The sequence below is a fragment of the Dermochelys coriacea genome, chromosome 6 (genome assembly GCF_009764565.3).
Source record: "Dermochelys coriacea isolate rDerCor1 chromosome 6, rDerCor1.pri.v4, whole genome shotgun sequence".
Classification (NCBI taxonomy): Eukaryota; Metazoa; Chordata; order Testudines; family Dermochelyidae; genus Dermochelys; species Dermochelys coriacea.
Genome location: NC_050073.1, coordinates 86,004,542 through 86,026,912, shown reverse-complemented (window position 1 = coordinate 86,026,912; position 22,371 = coordinate 86,004,542). Strand labels below are relative to the sequence as shown.

Genomic DNA, 22,371 nt, shown 5'->3' with positions numbered 1-22,371 from the left:
TTAGGAAAAACTTTCTAACTACAAGGGCAGTTTAAAAGCTCTGGAACAGGTTTCCAAGGGAGGTCGTGGAATCCCCATCACTGGAGGCTTTTAAGAACAGGTTGGCCAGACACCCGTCAGGGATGGTCTCGACTTGACTTGGTCCTGCCACAGTGCAGGGGCGGGACTTGCTGAGCGCTCTTCCAGCCCCACATTTCTCTCTCTCTCCTCCCTAGGGGCAGTCAGTTGTTGTCTTGGGGGGGGGCTCATTGCTCTATTTTAGCACCTGGTCAGCTTCAACTTTTAACATTACCACACAGCTAATGCCGCCCTCCACCACAAAGTCTCCAGTCCCGTCCTCCCCAGAGGCTCTCCCTAATGCCCGGCTTCCTTTGCCCCGCTTTCTCCCATACCCGCCCCTGCTCTCCTCCGCCAAGCCCTCAGCCCCACGGCTTTGTCCTCCCGCCGGCTCCCCTCACACCCCCATTCCCCCCGTGCCATGGTAGCCCCCTCCCCCGCACGCAGGCGGGCCGGCGGAGGGTCACATGGTGCGCGGGGGCGGGGAGCGCGGCCTGCGGGACCCGGATCCGCCGCCATGCCGCTGCCTGTTCCCGGCTGTCCTCGGCCCGGCCCGGCCCTGGCCCTGCTCCTGCTCCTGCTCCTGCTGGGCCCGGCGCGGCCCATCTCCTTCCAGCTGCCGGGCAAGGCCCGCAAGTGCCTGCGCGAGGAGATCCACCGCGACACGCTGGTCACCGGCGAGTACGAGATCGGGGCCCCGCCGGGGGCGGCCAGCGGCCCGTCCGCCAATCTCAAGGTGCGGGGGGCGGCCGGGGCCCAGTCGGACCGAGGGCGGGGGGCGAGGTCCTAGGTCCCCGTGGGCAGAGTCACGGCGGGAGAGCGGTTCCCCGGTTCAGGCTGGGCCTGCTCGGGTCGGGGAGCGGCGTGACTCGGCCCTGAGCTGGGCTCTGCGGGACCCACGGAAGGAAGTGCCCCCCACCCCATTGCCACGGCCACGCCGGGAGGGGACCGGGCACGGGGCCCTTTGCGGTTCACTCTGTGCACCTGGCACGCTGGGGGGTGGGCCACAGCCATTGAGCCACATTGGGGTTCACTCTGTGCACCTGGCATACTGCGGAAAGGGTGACAGCTTTAGGGCCACATTGGGGTTCACTCTGCACATGGCACGCTGGAGGAAGGGGTCACAGCTTTAGGGCCACATTGGGGTTCACTCTGTGCACCTGGCATACTGCGGAAAGGGTGACAGCTTTAGGGCCACATTGGGGTTCACTCTGCACATGGCACGCTGGAGGAAGGGGTCACAGCTTTAGGGCCACATTGGGGTTCACTCTGTGCACCTGGCACGCTGGGGGGTGGGCCACAGCCATTGAGCCACTTTGGGGTTCACTCTGTGCACATGGCATGCTTAGGGGGAGGGGTCAGCCATAGAGCCCCTAGTCTGCCATGTGCACAGAGTGAAGTCCAGTGTGGATGTGTCACAGCCAAAGAGCCAGGTTGAGGTTCACTCTGTGCACATGGCATGCTGGGGGGATGTGTCACAGCCATAGAGCCACATTGGGGTTCACTCTGTGCATGTGGCACACTGGGGATGGGTCACAGCCATAGGGGCATATCGAGGTTCACTCTGTGCACATGACACACCGGGAGGATTGGTCACAGCCGCAAGGCCACGTCCAGCTTGATCTCTGTGCACTGGGAGGAGAATGACAGCGGCAGTGATGCTGGCATTCGACTTCACATTGCACAGTAGGACTACAGATTGGGAGAGGGTTACAGTAACAAGGCCACACCAGGGCTCACTCTCTACATGTGACACAGTATGGCGGGATTGAGGAGAAGGTCATGAAGATAGCATTATGTGGAGACTCTATTCCTTTCTTGCTGTTGCCAGGACTGTTAGTGGCAGGTTTACTGAGGGGAGGGTGGCAGTTTGGTGCACTGGTGCTTAGAGGGCATTCCATGCAAGGAAGAAAGCACAGAAGTGGGAGCACAAGAAGGACATGAGAGGACGTGAAAGGGTTGTAGGAGCTGAGGTTAAGGTCAAGCAGTGTGTGCATGAATAATACACCATTGTGACAAACTGCCATTCTAATGCAGCTTTGACAGCCTTGCTTGCATCCCACCCAATCACATGTCCTCTCTGGTGGCCACTTCTAACTTCACTATCACCACCCACCCACACGAGCAGTGGTGTCACCTTTTGAATCAGTTTGCCAGAGACACGCTTCTTATTTCTTCTTAAATGTGGAATTTTCCCCCCTAATTGTCCCCGCGTGAGGTCCAGAAGGCTTGAGAATTTGTGATAATCTTAAATCTAATATCTTACGAATCCTCTGGGCCAGAAAAAGTAGTATTAGCCTACTGGAAAGGGAAGATTCCCAGCTTCACAGTGAGGGACACAATATCTGTCTCGAACCCAGGAAGGTTCCAGGATATCCGCCCTTATGCTACTTTTATGTCTAGAAAGGCACTTTTAGATATCTTTTAATTTTATTAAATGTTAGGCTATGTCTACATTTAAACTGCTGCAAACTGCACCGCTCTACCACTTCAGTGTAGATGCTCACTACAGTGATGGAAGGGGTTCTCAATCACTTTAATTAATCCATCTCCCCGGGAGGCGGTAGCAAGGTCCACAGTTCAGCTTAACTACGTCACTCAGAGATGTGGATTTTTCATACTCCTGAGTGACGTAGCTGGATCAACCTAACTCTTTAGTGTAGATCTGGCCTAAGCTCGCTCACTCTCTCTGCCTCAACTCTGTAAATTCATTGCATTCTGGATTCATTGTAAGAAGGATGGATACACAGTGGCTTAAGAACTCAAATATTTCTGCAGTTGTTTTTCTGATAACACGTGGCACGTATAAAGCTCATGATGGTGTGGTGGATTATAGAGCGCTGTACGAGCAGAGTTTGTGCTTTGCAGTCTTTTCAGAACTGTGCTCTCCCCTCTGTTCTCACTCAGTGATCCAGTGTCTCCTGGTTCTTTGCTTTTCCATCCTTTGTACATCTGATTCCACTTCTTCTTCTGAGACTTCTGTCTGCCACAGAAAGCCAGGGACAAAGCCAGGTCCCTGATGCAGGATTACTCTTGTGCCCGGGTTGCATTCTGGCTTTGCTGCTTTATGAGGCACTGAGGTTAGTATCACTGGCAGAGGGAAATGTGATTTATTTTATTAGAATGTTAAACAAGCTTGAGTTGAAAATCATCTCCATCTCCTTGCAGCACTTCAGGCATTTCTTGACCCCTTCCCTTGTCATGCAGGGGTGCTGTGGCCAACACTTGTGTTCTCAGGATGCTAGGTTTGGGCTCCTTTTCTATTGGGTGTGTTTGTGCAGTGCGGGTAGGGAGATTTATTTAGGACAGGATGTCTCCAGGTGGCACCTTCCCCACAGCCCGGAAGGTCAGGTTTTCAGAGCAGGCTCCCAGCACTAGGTCACCAGGGTATAGGAGGTTGGTAGTTACTGTGTGTTGTATTGAAGATGGTTCCTGTCACCAAACTGGGCCCTGTGCGTTTGTGAAATCCCAACACTAACAGTGGTACCCTCTGTTCCTGAGGAATCTGCACAATGTGCCAGCTGGCTTCAGAGTGGATGCTCTTGGGTGGATGACGTCCGGCTTGGCCTGGTCACATGGGGCTATCTCATTGTTTAAGCCGGCAGTGTGGGGAATTGATGGGCTGTTTGTTAAGACAGAGAACAATGCTTTGTCTGTAGGGGATGGCATTACTGTAAATAACGTTTGAACATTAAGAAGAATCCCTTTCAGGTTAGCCTGTCCCTCCACAAGAGTGTTGGCTGGGCTATAAGCTGCTTCCCCCCCACACGCCCAGCTTGATGGGTAATGTGTCTGGCTGAGTCTGAATAACGGGCATCCAATACTGATGGAAGCAGACAGCAGAGCGGCCACTGTCTGAAATGCTACTTCTGGGCACTCTACTTCTTCTTAGCGTATGCGCAACGTGCTTCAGGTGGCACATGATCAGGATTCATCACTGAATTTGGTCCGCTGGTCGGATCATTAGCTTCCCTGGCCCTGTCTGGGTACTGATGCAGGGAGTGCGATTTGAACGCTTATCTATCCCCCACCCCCGGCATTCTGCTGCTAGTGTTAGAGACAAGGCAAAAACGGATCAGGCCTGCATACCACACAACCATTTTTGTGGAAAGATAGCACTCAGAGCTTCCCCCAGAGCACAGCAGTGAGAATCCCAGTCAACTTTAAAAGGCAGTACTCCAAATACAAGAAACCCTTTAAAGTAGGGCCTTTTCTTTGTTTCCTCCATGGGACTCCAATGTGCAGACTCAATACAGTATCATCCTGAATAATTTGAATTTGGTTAATCATAGTTGTTCTGTGAATGATATGCAGGGTAGGCTAACCAAGAAGCTGACCAAGTGTACCTTGTAGTCTCTCTGCTGCTTGGATTAAGATGAAGCTCTGCATAGGAACTGCAGTACCAAAGCAGTGAGTCACTTAGTCCAGCCTCCTGTCTCTGACACTGAAAAGTACCTCATAGTTCCAAGGAAGGTGCAAGAAAAACCCCATAATAGACAATTATGAAATAACCTGCACACTGAGGAAGTTTCTTCCTAACCTCCTGCTACCTATGGCTTGTACTCTTTAGAATGAGAGTTTATGTACCTTATTATTTTTAACTTGAATAATGAACCTGGTGGTTCTCATTATCCATATAAATATCTCAACCTTTTTTGAATCCTACTAAGCTCTTGGCCTCAATTATATCCTCTGGGGGGAAGTTAATTAGGTGTTGTGTTAATAGAAAAAGTATTTCCTTTCAGTTGTAAATATGTTGCCTTTCCATTTCATTGACTGTTTTGTTGTCGCTGTTGTATTTTCTTATCTCCTCTGTAAGTAGTCCTGAAGGTCTCAATGTCTTGATTAGAGGTCTAGAAAGTATTCCAAATGATCTCAGCACCCCTTTATTTCTGCTATGTCTTTTGAGATGGGTGGGGGGAATCATTAGGGCATACCATTGATTTGTACAGTGGCATTAAAACCTTCACTATATCAGTTGGCATATTTGTTTGCTGCTTTTTTGCTTTTTTTTTAAATAAACACTGCTGCACACTGAGAAGAGGTTTTAATTAAGCTATCCATGGTGATGTCTTTCCTGAGTGGCACCTGCCATGGTGCTGTCAATTAATGTAACTTTGTTAGAATAGTCTCTAGATTTGACTAATCTAAATAATTTTGTGATATCAGCACAAAATAGCAGTTACTCCTTCTGCGTATATAGTCTGTCTGATCTGCAGTCCTGCTTCTGAGCTGTGCTGTGAAGTGTCACTTCTACAGACCTTGGCACCCAAACGTTGCCCAGCTCAGGGCATATTGGCATTTGGATCTAATGCCCGCACATATGCCCCTTCTGCAGTTCTGCCGCTGGAGAGTCTGTTCTGTTTGTCCCTCGTTACCTCTCGCTGTAGGAACCAGAGAATATCTGTGTTTTGCTGAGTGTTGCTTTGGGAATTTATGACAGGTTTCAGAGTAGCAGCCGTGTTAGTCTGTATTCGCAAAAAGAAAAGGAGTACTTGTGGCACCTTAGAGACTAACAAATTTATTAGAGCATAAGCTTTCGTGAGCATGAAGTGAGCTGTAGCTCACGAAAGCTTATGCTCTAATAAATTTGTTAGTCTCTAAGGTGCCACAAGTACTCCTTTTCTTTTTGGGAATTTACAATCCTAAGGAGAAGCTAAGGAGGTAATGAACAAGGATTCAGGGAATTAGTTAACTTAAATTAGTCTTTGTCCAGGATGTTTTAACTAAAAATCCAGTGACATCAGATCCTAGAAGCCTGCTGTTTTTGCCAGCGTGGGGGAGAAGAGGAATTGAAATAGGGCAGGTGGAAGCAAAATGCAGCAAACCCTAAAGACGGCCCAGAAGAGTCTGTTAAGTTTGTCCATGTGTCATTGAGGGACTGTGCTCCTGTCTGCGACTGTGCTTGAGCCACTCTTGCTGTCTATCTCTCCTACAGATAACTGACTCAGCTGGACACATCCTCTACTCCAAGGAGGATGCCACTAAGGGCAAGTTCGCCTTCACCACTGAAGACTATGATATGTTCGAGGCTTGCTTTGAGAGCAAGCTCCCTGTGGGTGAGTGCAGAAAGCTGCTCCCAGCCCTCCCTCTTCCTTGCTCTTGGTGCAATATGTTGGGTGAGGGGTCGGGATGAAGCAATTTCAATGTCCAGTTTGCAAAGCACTTTGGGGCTCTTCATGTTGAGAGGAATGGGATCCTCTGAGGTGAGGAGTTTCCTGTTACTGGTGCACAACAGCTGTTGCTTGCATTAGGGGGTGAAAAGATCCTTGTGGCTCGCCTGTAGAGCACTATGAGATCCTTCAGGCCTGGGTACAAGAGGAATGGGGTCACCGACAGGGAATTGTGATGGTGACTGTAGGAGCAGGTGGGCATCCCAGAAGTGCTGTTCCCATGCTGCCTCTCCTCGCATCCCAATTCTGGCAGCACAGAGTAGGCTGATACCCTTTTGTCCTCCCCATTTGTCTACTTCTTCCTCCTCCTCCTCTTTGGTGGTAGAGTGTGGTCTCTTTTTCGGGTGCACTCTGTTGTAGCAGCCCTGTGCTGGGCTGGAAGCCCTTTCCCAGAGGAGTTGCAGCACCCTGTGATAGTTGCCTCTAGTTGCATAGGGTGTCTCTGCCTCTGAGTGATACTTAGACAGAGGGAAGAGGAAGTGAGCCGGACGTCAGTCCTTTTCGTTGTGCTGCAGGGACAGTTGCCTAATGAGCACTGGGGCTGCCATTTCCTGTGAGTGACGTATTTGCCACTCTCTCTGCTGAGTAGCTGTGATCAAGTTAAGAACAAACACCCTGAAATCCGCAGGCATGTGGGTTCCCATCCCCAATCTGGGGAGGGCTGGTCTGATCCCTGCTGTAGCCTTACTTTGACTTGGCGTGCTCACCTCTTCTCACAGTCACTGCAATGGTTCCTCTTTTGTGATCCCATTCCTCTTATGCCTTATCCTACAGGATTCCAGAGTGCTTTGTGGACTGGCCATAGAGATTGCTTCACTCCCACCTCCAACCTAAATGCAGGCACTTTGGTGTGGGATGGCGGAGCCATTCAGCGCCAGATTTAGGACTAGCTGAAATGGCAGATAATAACCTGGTTTGGGATTTGGTCAGGCTGTAGGTTGTAACACACTGATTCTTGTGCAATGCTGAAGATCCTGTGCCATGTTGCATAAGAATCAGGGTTTTATAACCAACATCCTGACCAAATTAGGACTTTGATTTTATTTCTCATTCAAAAGATGGTTCCTCCAGGAGCACAGTCCTGCCTAGGGGTATTGGGGACAATACTGTCTCATCTGGGAGACTGCCCCTAATGAGTCACCCACACCACTGGCTTTTCCTGAGAAGTCTCCCAGCAGAATCATATACGCATTCTTAGCTTTCATAATCACAGTTTGGGGTGGCATGGCTTCAAGACTTCTTGCTTATGCAGCGGCTAGCAAGTGTTCCTAGCATGGTCCCAGCCCCTCGCAGCTCTTCTCCGATGGTCTTAAATGCCTGCTTCCAGACTCCCTTACATCACTGTGGGTTTCTTTTAGAGATTTCCATAGTGATGGGTGCAGAGTATAGCCAGATGCAGCCTCCACTCAGAAACTTATCAGTGAGTGAGGTGACTCCAGAGTTGGGTGTCCAGGAGCCACTCAACTGAGCTGGTTGTCCTGGAGTCCTCTCTGTGGGACTTATAAATTGAGGGTGCCTGGCTCTGCATGAGAATCGGAAATCCCTATTCCCTGTGCCCCCAGAGCCTGATGCCTGAGACCTTCCAAACGTTGCAAGTTGTGCAACCATCTGAGTCTTCCCCACTCCTGGGTACAAGGGAGTGTTAAAGCTAGTTGGCTGCACTGTGGTGACTGGTTTGCGGGGGGGTGGGGGTGGGAACTGATCCAGGGCTTTGGGGGCTTGAGACTCTTGGAGAAGAAGGTCCTGGCTCCTCTGGAATGTTAGCTCTGGGGAAATTTAATTTTGCTGAGCTAATTCAGTTGGATAATTCGCCTGGCAGCCCTGTTAAGAGGTTTCCTACTGGACCCCTTTGGCGTCTGTGAGCAGAGCAGCCCCAGCTGGGCCTGCAGCCAGGGAGGAGCTCATCACTAGCAGAGCTCTGGCTTCCCTGGGAGGGTAAGCTGGGCAGCAGGAACTGTTGGTGGAGAAAACGCAGAGCCGTTGGGCCAGGTGGGTTCTGAACAACTAGGATTTCTCAATCCCCAGCCACAGGAATGGGGAAGAGGAAGTGAAAGGTGGCAGATCAGTTCCTTGTACAGGGCCCCAGGATCTGGGACAGGGCAGCTTGCCAGACATGGGGATCTCTCCTAGCAACTCCTCTGAGTGTGGGTGGTGTACATCAGGCTGTTTCCCTCCTCCTTTATCCATTTGCTCTGGTCTGACAATTGCTGCGTTACAAGGCTCAGGTCACAATTGCTGTTAAGGCCAGTGTGGAGAACTGGCCACATTCTCCACCCCTGGCAATGGAATAGCAGGAGCTGGATTCTTGGGGGGACTAGAGCATCACTTTACCACCAAAGCCTCGGACAGTGCCTTCCCTCTCTGCCTGGCACCCCGCCTTAGGAGCACAGAGACCCTGTCTGTCTGGAGCTGCCTGTTCTCTTTCTACCTTCCTTTTGGGGAGAACAGACCTTTAACAGTTTCGTCTGAGAGACACAGGTTAACTTGCATGTTTCCTCTCTGAGCTGGCACATTAGTAGTCGTGCGGACCCAGTGAAGTAGCCCCAGGCCCAGCTACTCTCTCTCCCCACTTGGGGGTAACTCCAGCAGCTCTTCTGAAGTGGCCTGTGAAAAGCCCCATCTTCACAAAGGGCTTTGAGGGAGCTGGGCAGAGTGAATCAGGACTCCCAGTCACTAAAACCCCAGGATCACTTATTTTGCTTCACGTTTTGACACAACCAATTCCTCAGCTACAAGAGGTAGCAGGGAGTTTATTGAAGGTCATTGGGACCACCCTGGGCCCCAGGCCCAGCAGCCTCCCAGGGGATCACCATCTGGAAGCCCCAGAAAATGTTAATGGCTCACAAAGTGCCTGCTCTCCACCCCAGTGCACTCACCAGCTCTCACACTCTTCCTGCTCCTTGGTGGCTCTCCCCTCATCTCATGCTTCAAGGTTTGTTGTCCTGTCCACCAGGCTTCTTGCTCTCCTCACCTCAGCCTAAGGGTCCCAAAACCCCACCCAAACTTCTGTAATTTACATAATATATAAAAAAAAAAACCACTGATCTGTGTGCGTTGAAGGCCCTTGTGTGACTGTTGGCTGTAGCTGCCCACCCTCCCTCTCAGCCTCCAAATTTGTCTGCATGACATAAACAAAACGTGTGGCAAATTGCTGAAATGTGAAACCACCAAGGTTTGCTGCGTATCATGGTGTCACTGGCAGATTGTAATGGTTTTTAATTGTTTTATGGATTTTTCCTCTCTCTGTGAATTATATTGACCAGTTTTTTAAACAAGAACTAGACAAAAAAAATTCCATCCTGTGCAACCATAAGGACCTTCCTCCCTCCCCAAGTTTGAATCCTGGGCCTTCAGATCCACAGCAGAGACATCTCTTGCTTGAGCTAAAGGAATACCTTATACTTGGTGTGGAACAGCTGCTAGAAGAGGGTGCAAGACACACAAGTTGCCAGTGGGTTATACAACTTTTTGGTAGACAGCAGTAGAATGTTGGAGAGTAGGAATCTTGGATTTTGTTCTCGGCTCTCGGAGGGAAGTGTTATCTAATGGTTAGAGCAGTGGTTGGTTAGAGACAGGATAACCAAACACATCGCTTTGACACATTCATTCTGAAAGCTCGTGTAGCTGAGGGGAATAAAACTTGACCCTGTTATATTAGAGATCTGGGATATTTCCCAGCTCTGCCTGAAGTGACCTTGTGTAACTCTGCATTTAACTTATTTGTAAATGGGGGGAATGATATGTGAGTATCTTCTAGGGAACCCTTGACTGTGCTCCATGGTAAGGATTCTGAAGTGCACAATCAGTAGAGATGAGATTAGAACTGGTAGTGTCCAGGCACTTTCCTTTAGGCTACAGGGTATTTGGACAGGGAGGGTCTCTCATCTGCGAACACTTCCTAGTTGGGTGATGTGGTGAAACAGGCAGCTTGATGTGGCTGAAATATGAGATGCTCTGGAAAATCCTATATACTTGTGATCATTTTCCCCTGTCCTCTCCCGGATGTGGTAGTTGGCTGTAGGCTCCCCTAGCTTATTTTTTGGCTGTCCCCCTTCATATTTGCAATGCCCTGCACCCTGGGGTGGCTGTTGTCTGTAGCTCTTGCTCTATTCAGATGTGTCTCTAGCCTGTCTGCTGAGTGGAGGTGGCTGTGTCTCCTCTGCCTTGGGAAGCCCAATTCAAAGTCTGGGCACACTTTTACAGCCTTGGTGCCTGGCAGCAGCTTGTGGCCTGCGTGCTTAGTGTTCTTAGCTACAGCTTGTTCTCGTTCTCTCTGGGAGCCCTTCCGTCAGCCAGGCTTCATTCAGAAGGTCCTGTGATTTTAAGCAGGACTGTGCTGCAGGGCTGGAGACTCCCCGGGGGAGGAGTGTTGTGAATCTCTCTCCAGTGAGGGGGTTGGTGAGTTCCTGGCAGCCTGAGAGCTGCACACAATGAATCCTTTCAATGCACTTCCAGGAACGGGGCGGATGCTGGACCAGCTCGTGATTCTGGACATGAAGCATGGAGTGGAAGCAAAGAACTATGAGGAGGTATGTCCCTTGTCTGCTGCCGGTACCTCCGAGCTCCTTCCTAGCAATCACATGATGCTGTGTTTGGATCGGGGACTTGCAATAGGAAACTGCTTTCCCAGCTGTGATGACAGCCTATCTGCAGCTGGGAGCTTCCATTAGCGTCTCATGTGGTAGAGATCTAAAAAAAACCCTGCTGCTCTAATTCTGGGTGGGCTGAGGCCCAAGAGGTAAGTTTCTCAGCCAGCCAATATGACTTGGTTTTTGGGTTTAGGTACTGGAGTCAATAACAGGCTGATACCAGTAGTTTCCACTACCCCAACAGCAGAGGGCAATGCAAGGAAAAGGCAAATCCTCCTAAATGTGAAGCTTTATAATTTCCATTCATAGCCACGAGAGGTACTGATCCGCAGTCTCCCCGGAGGGGGCAGCTGCCTTTCCAGGGACAATTGCAGTGTTTCTCACAGTCAGAAGAGCTGCCAATACAAGTCTGCAGGTTGGCTTGAAGTGCTGAGGCATGCTGAGGAGTATGTGAGGAGGAGGATTGTGTCTTGCTGTTCGTGCCGCAGGTGGAGCTCCTGTTGTTGGGCCTGGACATGGGATACCAGTTACCTGGGACAGTCACTAGCTGGTTTGGGGAGGGAGAGGGAAGTGAAGTATGGTAGCTCTCTTGTAAACTGTTACCCAGGTTTTTTCTAAGCTTGTATTTTCTGGCTTTTAACCCCTGCAGGGCTGGTGCTTGGGAAGATCAGTCGTAAACTGGGGAAAGCTCTTCTATGTGTTCAGTGGGAATAATTGAAAGCCACACGAAAGGATGTACCTGGGAACCAGGAATGGTTCAGGGAGTAGAGTGGGCAACAAACTAGGCAGGAGTTTGCAGTGTTAGATGGCAGCGAAAAGGGTTTGTGCAGTTCTGAGGTAGGTAGGTAAAGACCTCGCTTCCTCGAGCAGGAAGGGGACAGGCCCTCTCTGTGCTCTAGGCTGACTGCACTGCAGCCAGTTCTGGGCTTCTACCATCCGGATATTAACAAATTATACTGAGCTCAGAGAACAGCAAAACGGGAATTGATGCTAAATGTGTCTAGGTGGGAATATAACAGGACTATAATTGTGTATATTTGAAAGATTAAATATTATTCCCATTTTACAGATGAAGAGTGGAGGTGCAGAGAGGGGAAGGGACTTACCTAAGGTCATTTAGGAAGCCTGTAGCTGAGCCAAGAAAAGAATCTTGATCTCCCAAGTCTCAGCCCAGTACCTCAAGCACAAGACCATTGTTTTCCCTGCTAGGAAGTGAGTTAGGCCATGAACCTGATGCGCACAGCTGGGCTGAAGCAGCACCCACAGAGAAAGCCAAAGGAGTTGCTCTCCAAGAAGCTTTTTGTCAAGTTACCCTGCAGGCTCCCCTTCTCCCACAAGCAGAAGTCACTGCCCCTCCTTTCTATCCATGCTGAGGTGGACAGTGCTGACTCGCTTTATCTTCCTACACATCAGGTTCTGCTCCCAGAGATTAGGCATTGAGAAATAGGCTCAGGCTAAGAGTCTGCCCCAGTGTTTCCACCCCATGGTGTATGCGAGGCAGAGTGTGGGTGTGCAGGCATTCCTAATCATTCCCACTGGCAAAGCTTAGCATTAGGGCGAGAGGGAGCCGTGCAACTGTCTGGTGTTTACTCAGTGTACAGAATCCTCGTGCCACTCTGTGTCCCTCATTTGTTTTAGGAGAGTAATCAAAGGAAAAGAGACAAGGAAAGGTGCTATCAGCTGGAGTGGCAGAGGAGAAGGCTCTTGCTCAGTCCCACACAGTGAGGCTGAAATAGAACTTGAGGCAGCATTCCCATAATATTAGTATGGATGTTGTAAGCAAGACATGAGAAAAAATTCTTCCACTCGACTCAGCATTGCTGTGGCCTCAGCTGGAGTATTGGGCGCAGTTGCAGGCACCACACTTCAGGAAAGATGTGGACAAATTGAAGAAGTCCAGAGAAGAGCAACAAAAATTATTAAAGATCTAAAAAACATGATCTAAGAAGAAAGATTGAAAAATAAATGATTTTGTTTAGTCTGGAGAAGAGAAGACTAAGGGGGAACATAAGTCTTTAAGTACATCAAAGGTTGTTATAAAGAGGAGGGTGAGAAATTGTTCTCCTTTTCCACTGAGAACAGGACAAGAAATAATGAGTTTAAATTGCAGCAAGGGAGATTTAGGTTAGACATTAGGAAAACTCTCTAACTGTAAGGGTAGCGAAACATTGAAACAAATTACTTAGTGATGCTGTGGAATCCCCATCATTGGTGACCTTTAAGAATAGGTTAGACAAACACCTGTCACGGACGGTCTAGGTAGCACTTAGTCCTGCCATGAGTGCAGGGGACTGGACTAGAAGACCTATTGAGGTCCCTTCCAGTCCTATGATTCTAATATGTGAAAACAGGGCTTCCAGAAATGGGAAACTCCCTGATTCAGCAGCTCCTATGCCCTATGGACTTTCTTTGGCCTAGAGAAAGGGCCAATGAAGATGCTGGGTGTCCAGTATCCACACACATTTTTGAGGCCCCTTCTGCAGAAGAGGTCTATCCTTTCTTGGTACTGCACATTACCTCCAAGTAGTCACAACAAGGATAGGAAGGGCTTGGTCATAGCTGGCAGAGGAAGGATTGCCCCCTAGTGCACAGTCTGTGAATTACATAGAGCTGGATTCAAAGGACTGTGCTACTGCCCCTCATGTTGAAATCTGGTGCCAGTCGAGACCTTCTGCAAAACTTGAGCTTTCAGTATCCCTCTAATTGTGAATCAAATAAAATTCTTACCCCAAAGACAAGTGGCTGATTAAGTCTTAGTGGAGAGAGAGAAGGATGGATGGGCAGGGTTGGGCATGGGGGTCGTTCACACAGATGCAAGTTCCTATTATAGATGGGTTGCACCGGTGTAAAAAAAATTATTGGCATTGGTGTGGCTTACCCCAATTTCAAACCAGGCAAGCTGCACCTGTACAAATCATTTTCATACTAGTGCAGCACAACTACGTAGGAGTTTGCACCAGTGTAACTGTGCCACTGCAAAAATCACACTGTAGACAAGCCCTCAGAACATCCATGCTTGTTAATAATGGAATAGTGGCATTGTGGCGGACAGGTGGGTGCCCTGGAAGCCCTGGGTATATTTGTAGGGGATTAACCCCCTTCAGTCCTGCAAGTATGCAAAGGGCTGTTGAGGGCTTGGTCCAGTGAGAAGCTTAGGCTTTTCCCAGCAGAGCCTTCCCATTCACCATCCTTCAGTTCTGGATGTGGAGAACATCATCATAGAGGAAGTCATCTGAGTCTGACTTCCAGACCTGTTTCATCAGGTGCCTGACCAGAGATTTAGTCACTGAGGGTATGTCTACACTGCAGTAAAAAATCTGTGGCACCCACTCCCAGAGCCTGGGTCAGTTGTCTCAGGGCTCAGGCTGCGGGGCTAAAAATTGCAGTGGAGAGGTTCATGCTTGGACTAGAGCCGGGGCTCTGAGACCCACCTTCCTTGTAGGGTTTTAGAGCCCGGGCTCTAGCCCGAGCCTGAAACTCTCCATTGCAATTTTTAGCCCCGCAACCCATGCCAGAGTCACCAGGGCTCTTGACACCTGGTGCTGCGGGATTTTTACTGCAGTGTAAACATACCCAAAGCTACAGGGAAAGGTTGTGTGCTGTGGGCCCCTGTATGGGAAGGGGGATTAATTGAGGAGGTGGTGGCATGGTATGCGTAAAGCCCTTACTGAAATGATCAATTCACTGCTAATTGGTCTGATTCTAAATATCTTTTTAAATCCACTCTCTTGCTGCTACATTTTTTTTTTAAAAGCCAGTGTTTTTGAATCCCCAGGTTTGAGCTTCTGCTGTTAGCTGCACAAAAAACAGCTTGAGCAGAATACTCTGTGCTGTTTATTTTACTCCTGGGGGAATTCTGCACCTCTGTGCAAGCACAGAATGATTGTTCCCTGCAGATTTTACCTTTTTTCCTGCAGAGTAATTGATTCATGCACCCGTTCCAGGCAGCAATCCCGCGTGGTTGCATCTGGTTTGGGTGTTGGGAGCAGCTGCGGGGAGACACAAAACAGCATGTCAGGGGGCTGGGCAGGAGGGCAAGATTCTGTCCCTCTTGCTCATTCTCATGGTGTGCCCAGAGTGAGGGAACAGCAGGGCTGGGGATGCCCCGGCCAGTGACTCCTACCATGTGCTGGGCTGGGAGGGGAGAGAAAGGACTTCCTTTTCCCTTGCATGGATCTTCCTGGGGCCAGGGTTGGGTCAGACCCATCTCCAGACATCCAGACCCCACACACTCACAGATGCCCCCCTCCACTCCCCCATCCAGACCCCCCTTGCATCAAGCCCCACCTTTCTGCATCCAGACTCCCACCCCCATACCCAGACCATCCCCTGCTGAGCCCCTCGCACTTGAACCCCCACCCTGCTGAGCCCTCTGCACCCGGACCTCCACCCTACTGAGCCCCAACCAACTACACCCAGACCCCCACCCCACCAAGCCCCACTCCCCCAGCCCTCAGACCTCCCTGCTGAGCTCCCTGCACCTTGCCCCCCTCCTTCCAAGCCCCATGCTTCTCCCCCAGACATTCCTTGCTGAGCCCCAACCACCTCCCCTCCACCCCCTGAGTCCTATTCTCCCTGCACCTGGAACCCCCCACTGAGCCCCTGTGTATCCAGATCGCACCTGGACCTCCCCGCCCCTTGAGCCAGCCACACTCAGATTGCTCCTCACAGAATACTCTCTCCCCACACTAGCCCTTCCACACTTGGATCCTGGCAAGCTGAGCCTGCTTGCCCCACACCTGGATTGGGGGGGGCAGGTTGGGTGTGTGTGAGAGAGTGTCCCTCTCGCTTGCTAATGCATGCACATGGCCCAGAGGGACAGGGCCCTGGGTTGGGGCAGGCCTGCCCCAAGCGCAGTGTTAGGGTCGTTGGGGGGTGTCCTGGGGGGTGGCAGGGCGATCCCCCACCTCTGCAGCCAGTGGCGTGCACTCCCCGCTGCCATGCTGGAGCCTCCACTCCCATTGCACTTCTAATCTATTGTCTGCAACAATTTCAATTCTAGTCCAGTGATTGTACAGTGACATGCTGAGTACTACACTAGATATTAGCTATGCCATTCATTAACGCCCAAGTCTGGCAAAGCATTTGTTTCAATGGGGATATTCACTCTTTGCAGTGTTCCTCACACAGTGACTCAATTAATTACTTGCAGAAACAAATAGTATTCATGAGGGAATTCTGTGCCAAAAAATCAAAAATTCTGCAAAATTCTGCATATTTTATTTGTCAAAATAACACACTATAATCACGCCATTTTCAATTATTTTGGTAATGTATTTCAAAATACCTGTCTGCGAGTATGTCTGTAACAATACAGAAAACAAAAAAGATTCAGGAACATTTTTTTGACAAATAGATTCCTTACTAGGTATATTAGCAAAAAGAAAAGGAGTACTTGTGGCACCTTAGAGACTAACAAATTTATTAGAGCATAAGCTTTCGTGAGCTACAGCTCACTTCATCGGATGCATGAAGTGAGCTGTAGCTCACGAAAGCTTATGCTCTAATAAATTTGTTAGTCTCTAAGGTGCCACAAGTACTCCTTTTCTTTTTGCGAATACAGACTAACATGGCTGCTACTCTGAAACCTGTCATTAGGTATATTAGCACATCTATATGGCTCCACAGAGCAGATGGCAATACTAATAATGATGAACTCAGAGCAGGAACCTGTATTACTGCTACAATAAGGTGGAGAATTTAAATGTAGCAATGGCAAGAAATGTAATCTGCTTTCAAGCCAGAGATGATTGATTTAAATCACTGATTTTAATAATTATTTAAATTAGCAGGAAACCTTGATTTAAATCATCAATTTTAATCATGTTTTGCATTTTTTACTTTTTAGTTATTTTCCTAAAGAAAGGTTGATTCTCATTGATTGATAACCATTAAAACATATTGGTTTTCCAATATAGATTTTACACTAAATTTGGTACTTCTTTTTGCTAACCAGGAAGGATACATTGTATCTATCATGTGTTTAAGCAATTGTTATGTAGCTGAACTTATATTTATTTGGATTCTTGATTTTTACATTTTTATTATGTCAGAAAATGAATGATGCATTTCTTATTTCCTAGATGATAATTTTTTATTTCTAATTTCTGTCTAGCTCTATTTGGATAAAAATTCAAATTCAGTGAAAAATGCGCACACTATTTTATTTATTTATTTAACAAAAATTATTTTAAATGTGCTGAATACATAAACTTTTTTCTTATCGAGATATGTTTTGCATTTAAATCTAACTAATTTGTTAAACAAAGGAAATATTATCCGTAGTTAATGAAGTGAGGTGATTTTTTCTGGTCACTGTGTCCTTCAGGATTTTAGAACTAGTAGATCTCATCCTCTCATGCCTATAGATGAAAGAGGGGAAACTAGTTTTTCTTCTCTTTTGACTCCTATTGCTTTCTTAACTTTTAATGAGTTAGTCATTAACTTGAACTAGGTGAATGAACTGAAATGAAGAAAATATTCTCTCTGCACCTGCAGAAGAGGCTACTGCCGTCAAAAGCTGACTCCAGGTGCTTAGCCAGTAAGTTCAGTGATTTCATTTTTTTTAAAAAGTTGGCACCAGACATATTACTTAATGTTATTTATTATTTTAAATTATTTGAATAGATTATAATAACTTTAGGCCTTAATATAGGTTATCATAATTTCAAATTTAATTTTAAATAGGGGTATTTTTAAAAATAAACCTGTATTTACATTTTTTAAGAATGAGATTTAAATTTTACAAATCTAAAAAATGTTTGTTTAAAAAAAAATAAACAATTTTTTATCCACCCTGTTCCCAGCAGCCCCCGTCTACATTGTGTTCACATATTGTGTGTGCTTATGTTTATGCCTTAGATTTAAGTGCAATGTAGTCAAGTTACCATGCTTCTGGGTAGGGGAACTTAGAACTTTCTGACTTGCTGTGTTTAAATTTTCAATCCTGAAGTTGTTGCAATACCAACAATACCAGTGGGCTTTGTATTTGAATTTCCTATGTCTTTTTTTTTTTCTCTACCCTTCCTGTGGCATGTGGGGAGGGCCTGAGTGCAGGCCTTTGGCATGGAGTTATCACACCACCCACACAAGAACATGCAACTTTTCCTGTAACTTTCAACCACATGGCAGACTCCACCAGCCCAAGCCCCAGAAACCAATTCTGAATGAATGAGAACTAGGGAGAGTCGCAAGGGAATGTGTTTAAATACGTGCACACATGCTATATTCCTGCTGTGAGCAGGAGCAAGTGTCTTGCTAGGAGTGGGTGGGGTAGATGGAGTAACAGTGTGGAGAACCTCGCTGTTTTGGGGTTACCTGTGGTTTTCTGGCCTGCAGAGGGCACTTTTGTAAGGGAGAGATGCCCTAGATCTGGGCCATGTGGGGATGAAGAATGGGCTCGGGCTGGTTGCCTTAGCCCATGTAAGAGCTGCTACTTCTAGCTCAGTGACTCACTGATTCTCCCCTTAACAGATTGCTAAGGTGGAGAAGTTGAAGCCCCTGGAAGTGGAACTGCGGCGCCTGGAGGACCTCTCTGAGTCCATTGTCAATGACTTTGCTTACATGAAGAAGCGAGAGGAGGAGATGCGGGACACCAACGGTAAGAGTCCATGTACTCCCAGGGAGGACTGCAGCTGTAAGATCTATACTCTCACTACATCTGGGTTAATGGGACAGAATTTGGAGATTAGGCAATTACAGCTGTCACCTTTAAACTTCTGGGAGGAGAACGCTCAACCAGTCCTTTCTAGAAGTCAGTTCCTTTCCTCCCACACAATGCTCACGATTCTGCCATGGGAAAATAGCCTCATGTTGGTGCTGCATCTGCTCAGCCCCCAGTTCCTTCCTCCTCAACCCCAAATTTCCTGAAATTTCACCATTGAAGTTCTGTAGGAGTGAGGGAAGATGAATTCTGGGAGATCTTCCCCTCAAGAGGATCCTCTATTCTGACTCTGGGCATCTGAGCTTCTCTGTATTGGTTTGTCTGTTTCAGAGTCGACCAACATCCGGGTCCTGTACTTCAGCATCTTCTCCATGTTCTGTCTCATTGGACTGGCCACCTGGCAGGTCTTCTATCTGCGTCGCTTCTTCAAGGCCAAGAAGCTGATTGAGTAAAGGGGCAATTCCCCTTCCCCTCCTCTCAAACCCAGCTGGACACCGCTGAGACCCAGCCATGGCGCTCCAGAGCCATCTTGCAGATGATACATGCTGACTGGAGGTTTTCTGCAGGAACTGTCCCCTAAGAGGGGAGGGGAGTATAAGCACTGGAGACTACAAAGGGGCTTCTGACCTCCTGTTGGATGGTGGGGGCGGGGGATGTTGTGGTGGGTTTGGGGACTCCTAAGGCAGTGATGAAATAAAACTTGTTTATGACAGCTGCAGTTGGTTTTGCATGCTGTCTTTTCTCCTTTTATATTCTAAGCTTGGTGTCTCCCATCTGTCTGTGACTATTGCATTACTCTGAGCCACTTGAACTGGCTAAGCTCATTAGGTACCATGCAGCTAGAATTTGTGGAGGGGGGAAACTCCAAACTCTGATGTTCTGGAACCCAGCCCTATGCAAACAGAGCTTGGTGCAAAGTGACGGGTTGCAGTGCTAGCAGGGAGCGGGCACTGAATTTTAGCCTCTGTCACAGACCTTGGTGTTTCTCCCTGTGGGAGCTGGAATCTTTGCAATGATGGGTCAATGCATTCAGGCAGATAAGGGCTGGGTTTGGAGGAAGGGGAGCTAACAGGCTCGGCAAGATGTTGCTGAGCCTGAAGAGACGCCTGCCTGACTCAAACAAACTGAGAGTCAGTGCCACCCTGTCCCCATGTGTTTGTTTTGGATTTGCTTCTCTTTCTGAAACGATGCAGCAGTTCCCTGAAAGCGCCTTGGTCACTGAAGGACCTTTGCGTGGAGGCAGAAGGCCTTGCTCAGATACAGATTGCAGTGCAGGCTTGGGCCCCTTTGGAATGGGAGCGTGGTAGGTTGGGAACTTTGTGAGGCCCTCTTCTCATCTGCTGCTAGAGTTTATGCCGAATATAGCTGGCTGGACCTTCATTCCCTGTATGTGACATGCCCTGCTTTGTGTTCTGGGGATGTGTGGGATGCTGACATTCAGAGGAGCCGAGGGAGTGCAGATGAACTGGAGTACAGTACACAATGGGAACATGGATGTGCCCCTTCTGAGCATCTCGAGTTGACGAGAGCAAGTGATAATGGCAGAAATATCTTGGGGACTCCCCTAAACTGGTGAGAGCAGCTGTGCTGCATGTAGTAAGAGGCTCTTTGTAGTCCTACTGCGTCCAGCATGATGTTGGATTAAACCGGTCAGGCTGGAGAAAACCAGGTAGGTTCGTTTCCTGGACTTATCCCACAGGGGTTTCTGGGCAGAATGATGAAAATTCTTTCATCTTCTCTGCATTCCCTTAGAGCAAAGAGACTATCAGGGCCTAGCCCCTGGTCACACACCCCTTGTCCTTCCAGCCCAGAGATCTCCTGCCATTCATACAAAGCAGTGTCTGTGTTTTCTGAAATTATTTTGTGAAATGTTTTTCTAGTCTGAATTTATCCTTCTGCTATTAAAAAAAAAAAAAGCCCAGAGGCAGCCAGGAAGGAAGAGGAGAAAATTGAAAGTAAGACCCTCCATTGTCTTCTAAATCCGTGAGACATGTCGGAGTTTTGTATCATTTGTCCTGTAATCTTGTATTTTTTTAGGCTTTTTGCTCTTTCCTCGCTAGCCCCTCTTCCCCACCTACAAGATCCTGACCTTGTTAGTTCTACTTGCAAGTGCCCAAACTGCTTTTTTAACAGCTCTGTTCAGAACCAAAGGCCCACCTGCTTTATCCCTTAAGCACTGGGAAGCTGTTACAATACCACAGCAGTGAAGTCTCAGGATGGGACTGAGCTAGAAGAGATAGTTATGGGTAGTTTAGCTTCCCACAGTCTGAAGTCTGTAGCAGATCTGCTAAGGCTTAAAAAAGGTGAGAATGAGAAGAATGTTTGGAGGCGCTTCTCCTGTCTCTGCTTTTGCTCACCTCTTCGCTAAGTTGGCACAGTGAGATCTCTTACGTAAATGAGGTTGTGAGGCTCGGATTACACCCGGGTGACTGTTGTTCTGTAGTCACATTGATGTTGCTCAGCCTCTGTCTCTGCTCTTAGCTCTTGTGGTAACTGGGGAACAGAATTGCCTGTAATTACTGGTCTTGGGATTTTGTCATTTTTCTCAAATAAAGTTTCCTCTGGAAAAATAACTGTCCTGAATTGTGTGACTCTTGTCCTCTTCAGGCCGCATTCTCACTAACTGCTTCTCCTTGCACTCCTGACTGCTGGCATGCTAACCAGGGAACCCAGGAAGCCTCAGCACTTCAAGGAGATTTGTAATTTCCTCCACTCTAACCTCAGTAACTTTGTAAATTAAATTTGTCTAAAGAATGTATGTGAATTCTGCGCTGCTGAAAGGGGTCAGGTTGGTAGGCCTGGAGATTGCAGGCCTTCAGTTTGCAGAACAGGTACAGCACAGGCATCAGCAGGACAAACAGCACTCACGCTGACCGAGAAGGACCACCTCTAACAGGGAGACTGTCTCTGGTTCATTAAATCCTTGCCCTCTCTACTAACTATGCCATCTGATCATGTGGGGACCATCTTCTGTGAAACAACTGGACTGAGACCATCAAATGGTTTCACCAAATAACTCTCAGCTCGTAACTGACATGGACTGGTGCTCTAGAGGTGAAAGGCTCTGTATCTCATTGTCGGTTCCTTGTGACATACAGTCCAAGTTAATTCCTATTCATTAAGAGAAATGGGGTTAACTTCTGGTCTATTCTACAGAAGGAACTTTAAATCCCAAACATGGGTTTGCCCGATGTGAGTGACAAATATGCACTGAATGGAGTGACTACTAGGCAATTTCCTTATTGTATGCAGGCAGTGTCCCCTGCTGTGCTCCTGTACCTCTTGCTGGGAGATGCGGGAACTGCTGTACTGGAAGTGTGCACCCCTTCCTGCACCATTTCCCCAAGTGCCCCATATAGTGAGATGGGTAATTGCTAACTCCCCCCCATAACCAGTGCTGCTGCGTCATTCTCTAGAACATCCCTGGCTTTGCAGTAGAGGAAAGGATTTCGGACTACTGTTTTCAGGAGAGCTTTCAGGAGAGTGTTGTTGCAGCCAAAAAAAATCCAGCTTGCTTTCTGGTATGCATGCCAGATATCTCCAGAGGAGTTGGCTCCAGGTGCACTAGTCTAGGCCCTCTCATCCTGTACTCTTGCAACCACATTTGTGTTATGTTTATACAGTGCCTGGCAAAATGGGGCTCAGGTCTGTGGCTGCTATTGGAATAATAACTCTCAATAGAGAGCACTGCATTCAGCATTTCAGGAAGGGAAATTCTCAGCCCTGTCAGATAAGGTGTAGTCTCCCTGCATACATTTAAGTATATAATCACTAGATACAGCTGTTCTCTCATCTGGGTAGTTTGGAATTGGGTCTGGATCTCCTCACAGTTTTTAGGGTGTTGATGTGGTATGTTAGTTCTGTTCCAAGTCTGAGCAATGGGCTGAAG

The 22,371-nt window shown here is 48.2% G+C and overlaps 1 protein-coding gene across 1 annotated transcript; it reads left to right on the top strand.

Annotated features, from left to right (window-relative positions):
• Positions 1-120: 120 nt before the first annotated feature.
• Positions 121-21,055, top strand: TMED10 (transmembrane p24 trafficking protein 10). The gene is made up of 5 exons (XM_038406784.2): positions 121-793; positions 5,996-6,116; positions 10,686-10,759; positions 18,293-18,419; positions 18,813-21,055. Exons 1-5 carry the CDS (start codon positions 479-481, stop codon positions 18,932-18,934), a joined length of 759 nt encoding a protein of 252 aa, XP_038262712.2. The 5' UTR covers positions 121-478; the 3' UTR covers positions 18,935-21,055.
• Positions 21,056-22,371: the final 1,316 nt, after the last annotated feature.